At 25.7% G+C, this 9073-nt stretch overlaps 1 protein-coding gene across 1 annotated transcript; it reads left to right on the top strand.

Moving 5' to 3' along the window:
* Positions 1-4232: 4232 nt before the first annotated feature.
* Positions 4233-5835, top strand: LOC110629740 (mogroside IE synthase). The gene is made up of 2 exons (XM_021776844.2): positions 4233-4960; positions 5029-5835. Exons 1-2 carry the CDS (start codon positions 4307-4309, stop codon positions 5758-5760), a joined length of 1386 nt encoding a protein of 461 aa, XP_021632536.1. The 5' UTR covers positions 4233-4306; the 3' UTR covers positions 5761-5835.
* Positions 5836-9073: the final 3238 nt, after the last annotated feature.

The raw sequence follows: 9073 nt of genomic DNA, 5'->3' as shown, positions 1-9073 counted from the left end.
CCAAGTTGAATTTTGCTTTGTCTATGTTGACAACCACAGTTCTTATCCAAACGGGGTGTAAAGGGATTTATGGTGTAAAATCTTAGTTGTTATAAAATATCGTTTTCAAATCAAGATCAACTAATTAATTTTTTTATATCAGAAATTAAATAATAAAATTAAATTAATTAATTAATTAATAAATTTTTCTATATAATAAAAATTAAATAATAAAATTTTAATTATAAAATAGACAATTTTTAAATAGATTCAATGAATTTAAAAAATATTAAAATGAATCTTATCTTTTTTTTATAAAAAGACCCAATTATTTATTATTTGTGACTTAGAAATGTTTTCGTCCACGGACTTAGAAATGTTTTGGTCCACGGGGGACCTAATTCAAGTAATTATTTCCCTATAAAATATTATAAAAAAAAAAAGGATAGTCAAATATATGGTGCAACCATTAAATGAAGCCATTACAAATATATTTTGGACAAATTTTAATTTGGTAAATTGAAATAATTGATTGAATCAAATTGAATTAAAATTTGTAATTCAATTTTATGTTATTTTATTTTTTAAAAAATTTAATTGATTTAATTTGATTTGATTTTAAAAAATAAAAACTTAATTTACTTAATTTTAATGGTAATTTTATTTATCCCGAGAAAATTGTGGTAGGGTGGTTAATTCTTATTTTGGACTTTTGCGGTCTAGGTTTCAAACCCATACCAAAGCAGAATTTTATAAATTCATAACTTAATACTCAGAACCTAGCATTTCGCTTTTGTATCGGTTCACCGGAAATCAAAGCTCAGTCGACGGCCAGTAATCTATCAATTTGTAGTAAAGTTTTTCATTTGCGGATTCTGGGTTTATTAGAGTTAAGAAATTATAGTTTAATTTGTGGATATAATTTTAATTATTATTATTTTTTTATAAAAAAATAATTTATCAGAAAAGTTAAAATTAAATTAAATTGAATATTTTTTTCGGTTCAATTCAATTCAATTATTTTCTTTAATCGAATTCGATTGAATTTTTAATTAAATTGATGGAATATTTACTTTTAAGTTTATATATTTTAATGAATTATAAATTTTAATTTTATATTTTTAAAATTCTACTATTGGATTTTTATATTTAAAAAAACTAATCATAGTTAACTTTCTATTAATTATAATAAAAATATCAAAATAACTTTTATTATAAATTTTTTACCTAAAATTATAATTTCTAAAATTTAGTTAAATCTATAATTTTTTAATATTATTATAAATTTAGTCTTAAATATTTTTAGTATTTACAAATAAGTACCAAAAATTGATACTAAATAATATATTTAGTTATAAATAAAATTTTGTATTTTTATAAAGAACTATTGGAGTAAAAAATTCCTGATCTTTACGTCACTTTGCGATTTAATTTAATTTTTTAATTTTGACTTAATAAATTAAATTTTTAGAATTCTTAAAATTTTTATCTTAATTTTAATATCAAGCCACGTTGTTTATTTTATTATTATTTAATGGGATCATTTGACACATCGCTCTAGTTTGGATATGTCTATATATCAGATGAAGCAATCTCAAACAACAACCCACGAAAAAAACAAAACACAAAATTTATATTATACAGATATGAAAAATTAATTGCATTATACATAATATGAAAAACATAAATCTAAATACAAAAATCACAGATTGTTCAAAAATACAATAAATCCACGTGCATAGAAAATCAACTGTCCGAAAAATAAAAATTATACAATTAAAACCAGATTCAAGTATCGAAGATATGAGTCAACCGCCAACCAAAGAATCAAAGCTGTATGCCCATATGAAATCACATATCGAGAGGTAAGGATATGTTGTCAAGACAGAGGAAACGAAAGCAAGATAGATCACCTTCCTTGCAGCTTGGTGAATATATGCCCGTTACATAGGTTCAAAGCTACAAAAACTAACGATGTAAGGTGCAGGTCCAAAAAGAGAAGCCCAAGTCTGATCCTAAATCTAACAATTAGGCCAACCAAAACTAACCCTAAAGAACAGGCTAGCTCGAGCAAAATCTTTAGAGGAATCAAAACACTGCAGTAGTCTGAAAAACCATCATCCAAGACTAGAAAACATTCTCATACAATCTCAAATTACCAAAAGAATCAGTGAAGGTGTGAACAACCTCATGCATGCTAGAGAAGTTACCTCAGAGGAACTGTCAGGGCAAAAGCTCCTGGCACCAGCGTTGGGGAGACCATATCCAAATGTAGGGGTTGGGGATTTAAGGGTTTAGTAATTTATTTTCATTACTTGGATTAAAATAATTATATAATTTAATTAGATTCAATTATCATATATATTTAATCAATATTATATATTTAAATTATATTTATTATGAGTTTTTCAAAAATTTTAAAAAATAAAATGTTTAATCATAATAAGTAATAGAAACAGATAATTAGTAATGAGTTTAAAAATTATGTATTTTTTTATATAATTAAATTAAAAAATATAAATCAAAATTATTTATTAAAATTATTATTAATCTGTGCAAAAGCACAAGCATTTGCCTAGAATATATTTATAGCACAACTATAAGCCACTGTTGCCGATGATTAGTAAAATTTTAAATCTATACTTCTATATATATTACCCTTAATTTTTAATTCGCCGCTAAAAATAGAAATTTAATATATTTATTTAAAAAATTTATTTCCATAGATTAGATTAGTTTTCTATTTGAATTTAAATTCCATTTAATATAATTTTAATTACTGAAAATATTATAATTTATTTAAAATTATTAATTAAAAAAAAATTTATTATGATTAGTTAGATGAGTTTCATATACTTTTTTTAAAATAAAAATTAGAAATTGAGGAAATAGAATTCGAGATCTATCAGATTTACTATAAATTTCTTATTTAAATTCAAATAATTCCATTGTTAATAGATATAATTTTATCAAAAAATAATTTAATCTAATTAAAATGTATAAATTAAAATTAGAAGTTTGATCAATCATGCTTAATGAAAAAAAAAGTAATTTTTTTACGGTACAAGATATTTAATTTATAATATATAGTGTGAAAATATGAATTTATTAATTAAAAAATTAGTAAAAAAAAGAAAAGCTATTAAAAAGTAAAAAAGAAAAACTCCCAATTTATATATGATAACAAAAAATAAATTAATAAAAAATAAGAGAAAAATTATAATCTATAATTTATATCCAAAGTAAAAGTGGAAGGAAATAATAATTAAATTGTTAAAAAATACCTTTCCATGTTTAATTATTTATAATTGTACTTTAAATTTAAAATATATATTAATTTATTATTTATAATCATGAAATTAATTCCTATAAATTTAAAAAATTTCATTTTTATGTATTTATTTAATAATAATAATAATAAATAATTTAAATTAAAATTAAAAGACAAATAAAACTTTAAATACAAACCAACGACAACCTCACAAATCAAAATAAATTATGGCACTACCCTTGAAAACTATGAGTTCAATAAGAAGAATTTATAACCCACGAGCACCAAATCTCTACTTGTGCAATTGGCCTCCATCTTCCTATTCTATCAACTCATAACCCATAAAGGTAATTGGTGATTGGAGCAAAGATAGAAGAGGACAAGTGGGTAGCAATGGCTTAAAAATTTCAAGGACAAAACATGATCTATCTCTTCTTTGATTTGAGTTTTCTCATTTGAAAATAATCAAGAATTAGGGATGCTCATACTTATCTATATAATCTAAGAAAAGAAAATTATAGAAAGAAAAATCTTAGCTTGAAATCTTTTTTTTTGTTTTCCTCTAAAACCCTTTATCCAAATCTAGTAGATCCATCATGAAAATAGACTTTCTTTCCTTTCCAAAATTTTCTCTCTATTTTCCTCTTTTCTTCTTTTCTCTTTCTCCCTTTTTCTTGCTTTTTCTTTCTTCCCTTTTTCTCCTTATTCTATTTCTCGATTCTTCTTCTGCACTTATTCTCTTTGTTATTATTATTATTGTTGAAGACCCTCCCCAAGTGATTGATGAGAGAGATAAGGTTAAGTTGCTTGTCCTTTCATTTTTCTTATTTACATTTTAATCCCTCTATTTTAAAAGAAATCAATTTGGCCATTTCACGCTTTTTTTTAAACCCTTTATTTTTCACTCAAAACTTTTAAGCCTTAATTTTTAATTGCGTTATATAATTAAATATTAAATGAAAGGCGATAATGCAAAACTTTAATATTGGGAAGTTAGTATAAACGCTGGAGTAGAAGCACTGGGAAAAAAAGCTAGAACCGGAGAAGGGGAAGAAAATGTCCAGAGCACACTGTTTGGTGTTAGCCTACCCAGCCCAAGGCCACATAAACCCCATGCTCCAATTCTCCAAGCGCCTGGAACACAAAGGACTCCAAGTAACACTTGTTACCACTCGAGCCATTTCTAATACCATACACAAAGCACCATCATCTTCTTCTTCTTCTTCCATTGCACTGGAGACCATATCAGATGGCTATGATGAAGGTGGTATAATCCATGCAGAGAATATCCAGGCCTACTTCGATCGATTTTGGGAGGTTGGCCCCAAGTCCCTTGTCAATCTTGTTGAAAGGTTAAACAGTTCAGGCTCAGGGAGCTCTGTTGATTGTATAATATACGATGCATTTATGCCTTGGGGTCTTGATGTAGCTAAGAAATTTGGGTTGGTTAGTGCTGCTTTTTTCACTCAATCTTGTGCAGTAGACAGCATATATTACCATGTCCATAAGGAACTTATCAAACTTCCTGTTTCCGAGTCAGAATTAATTCTGCTTCCAGGATTGCCGCCACTTGAGCCTCAGGATTTGCCTTCTTTCGTTTATCATCTGGGGACATACCCTGCTTTCTTTGACATGCTTTTGGATCAGTACACCAATATCCATAAAGCAGATTGGATATTTTGCAACACATTTTATGAGTTGGAAAAAGAGGTAAGAATATATCCTGGATTTCTCAAATCATTTTCAATAATTAATTTCTAACATGAAATTTCTCGTAGGTGACAGATTGGCTTGCCAAGATCTGGCCATTCAGAACAATTGGACCTTCCATACCATCTGCATACTTGGATAAGCGGCTTGAAAACGACAGAGACTATGGTTTCAGCCTATTTAAGCCTAAAAATGATGTCTGCATGGCTTGGCTAGATGAGAAACCAAAGGGGTCAGTTGTATATGTGTCATTTGGAAGCCTGATAGATCTAAGCATAGAGCAAATGCAAGAACTTGCCTGGGGATTGAAGAGGAGCAAGAGTTATTTTTTGTGGGTTGTCAGGGAAACAGAAGAAGCCAAACTCCCAGAAAATTTCCAGGAGGAAACTTCCAAGAAAGGCTTGGTTGTGACATGGTGTTCACAGTTAGAGGTATTAGCACATGAATCAGTGGGTTGCTTTCTCACACACTGCGGATGGAATTCTAGCCTGGAGGCTTTGAGCTTGGGAGTCCCAATGGTAGCAATGCCACAAAGGACAGACCAGAGTACCAATGCCAAGTACATTATGGATGTCTGGAAAATGGGACTTAAGACTCCAGTGGATGAGAAAGGGATTGCTAGATGGAAATCTATACAATGTTGCATAGAGGAAATAATGGAGGGAGAGAAAGGGAAAGAAATAAAAAGAAATGCATCCAAATGGAGGGAACTGTCCAATCAAGCAGTGGATGAAGGTGGAAGTTCTGATAAAAATATTGATGAGTTTGTAATGAGATTTTCTTTTAGAAGAATGCTTTAGGATGCGTTTGTCCTTTTTTTAATATAATATTTAAATTTAGAGATTATCTTATAAGAATGAAACATTTTGATATAATTTTAGTCTATTTATAAATTTTTAATCTAAATATTTTAATTTTAATTTAATTATTTTAGACTTTCTATTTTGATATAATTTTAGTCTATTTATAAATTTTTAAATTTAATAATTTATGTAATAAGTTTATAGTGTAGAGTAGCGGTATGTGATGTGTATTATTATTATTATTATTATTATTATTATTTAATTAATCGATTAAAAAAATCAAATATTTATATCACTTTTCATTTTAATTCAAACATTAAAATTAGTTCAATCTGTACATTTAATTATAATTTTGATAATTTTTAAAATTAAAATTAAAGATAAATAATTTAATTTTTAAATATATAGTTCACATTTAATTATAATTTTGATAATTTTTAAAATTAAAATTAAAGATAAATAATCTAATTTTTAAATATATAGTTCACATTTTTGATCGTGATAAATTTTATTTTATAATAATATATAATTATAAATATTTTATAGTAAATATATTATTTAATTTAAAATGACAAAGGAATATATTATTATAAAATTTTTATAATTATTAATGTAAAATAGCATCTATCTGTTATTGAAACGGTGAAATATATATTTAATAGTTAGATTATTATTATTTTTAAAATTAAATATATTATTTAATTATAATTAAGTATGAGTTAATATTATTTTTATATATAAAATTATTTTATATTTTAAAAATAATAAAATATTATATTTGACATACTCTTATGCTTTAATTTTTTAAAATTGAGTAAAATTAACCAAGTACAAATATTAGGCCAATTAATCTAATATTTAAATGTTAGGATTAAAATATAATAATATAAATATTAAGCTTTTTTCTATCATTTAATAATTAATTTATATAAAAAATAATAATAATACACACATGATGCTAAACTATCAAATTGACAGGTAGATTATCAAAATTTAAAAATTAATAGATAAATTAAAATTACACTAAAATATAAAGGGGAAATCAATTAAATTGAAATTAAAAATTTTAAATTAAAATATAAATAGACATAAACATTCAATTTTTTAAATTAATTAACCTATTATATAATAAAAATTAAATTTTTTTATAAATATTAAGCTTTTTCTATCATTTAGTAATTAATTTATATGAAAAATAATAATAATGGCATGATGCTAAACTATCAAATTGATATGTAGATTATTAAAATTTAAAAATTAATAGATAAACTAAAATTACATTAAAATATAAAAGCTGAATTAATTAAATTGAAATTAAAAATTTTAAATTAAAATATAAATATGCATAAACGTTAAATTTTTTAAATTAATTAACCTATTATATGATAAAAATTAAATCTTTTATAGTCAATTTTGTACTTAATGGAATTTTATGTAACATGGTTTGTATTGTACGTCCTGTGTAGAAGTAACATGGTTTGTATTGTACGTCCTATGTAGAAGTAACATGGCTAAGTTGTCGTTCATGTGATGTGATCACCCTAAGCTCTACCATCATAAAGGAAAGTTGTGGTGTTCAGCTCCCATTTGTGCCACTCTATTGATCAAGTTTTCCTTCTTTTTTTTTTTTTTTTTTTTTTTCTCAATCTCATTCTACAAAATGTGAGTTGAGTCAATTATTTTTTTTATAATTACATTTATTTTAATCTTATTAAACTAAAATTAAATCATAATTACATCAAATTGATTTACAAATAAATAAAATATTCTTATTAAATATTTATAAAAATCGAACTACCAATCTGAGCTAATAATTAAATTTACTTTTTCTACTGCAAATCCCAGCCAGTAATTTAACTTCTTTCATGCCCCATTCTTACAAAGCAACCTCAAATCAGTGACTCTAATGTGTGGTCACTGAAAATTATTCTTCACTTCTCTAATAATCTAGATTCTCTTTCTCCGAGAGATTTTTTTTTTTTTTCTAATAGCTTTGGATTTTCTATCTTTAAGCTATCTCTTATATTTTTAAAGGAGGAATTGTCTCCTATACCTGTTCGGACAATGATTCTCCTCTAGTCATCGTTTTGTATTGCATTTATTTCCAAGCAAAGGTGGAAAGGACGTCCTTCTATTTTCTGCTTCTGTTTGGCTATTTTTAGGATTTGTTTTATAGTTGATGATCACTTGGCTTTGGATATCCACACTATCATTGAGCCTATATTGAAAAAATCAGGTCATAATTTTATTAAAATTTAATATGCATGTTTGTCTTTTTCAGGACCACTTAAATGAGTTGGACAAGACAGAGCTCAAGTCCATGCATAGGAGGTCCAGCCCAATGAATTTGATGGATTCGCATGGCAATAGACTTCTAAAAATTCAGGATTATGTTCATGAGGCGTAACACAATATATCTATATGTACGGTCCAACATGACAATAACAAGACGTACAGATACAGGACGGTGGTTACACGTTACTAAAAAATAAGAGATAAAAAAAAGGAAGAGATAAGCCAACAGAATCAAACTTAACAAAATACATCTTGAATCTATCATTTATTAGGGGTGAGCATTCGGTCGGTTCGGTTTAAAATGAACCGAATCGAATAAACCGAAAATCAAAATTTTAGTGTTTATAAAAACCGAATCGAATCGATTTTGAACAGAAACCGAACCGAATCGATCTGATTAGGTTCGATTTGGTTTCGATTTTTAATATTTTTTATTTTTTACACTTTATTTTTAATATTTTAAAATTTAATTAAAATATTTTAATTTTAATATGATTTAATTTCTCTATATTATTGAAAAAATATATTATTATCGCTAATCGGTTCGGTTTGATTTTTTCAATTTTTTTCTGATTAAAACCGAACCGAATCAAAATAACTGAAATTTTTGAAATTAAAAACTGAACCGAATCAAAATGTATAAAAAACCAAACTAAATTTTCAAATCGATTCAATTCGATCGATTTTTTCATTTTAAACCGAATACTGCTCACCCTACCATTTATGGACATCAATAATAGAGTTTTTAGTTAGGTCTTATTATTTTTTTAAATTTCTGTGACCTTTGAGCTCACTTAAAAGCTCTTTGCACTAATATTACAACAATGAAATTTTTTTATCCATTAAAATCTCCAACAATTCCTTGCAACTTCTTCATTTTCCCTACTTTGTATTGCTGTTTTTTTTTTTTACCATGACTTTGTACTGCTGTTAAAATCAAACCAAAACACAAATTGCAATTAATTTAATTAAAAATCAAACAATAATTAATTGATCCATGGAAATTGAAGTTCAA

Source organism: Manihot esculenta, chromosome 13 (genome assembly GCF_001659605.2).
Source record: "Manihot esculenta cultivar AM560-2 chromosome 13, M.esculenta_v8, whole genome shotgun sequence".
Taxonomy (NCBI): Eukaryota; Viridiplantae; Streptophyta; class Magnoliopsida; order Malpighiales; family Euphorbiaceae; genus Manihot; species Manihot esculenta.
Note: the sequence above shows the minus strand (reverse complement) of the source record. Positions and strands in the feature narration are given on the sequence as shown.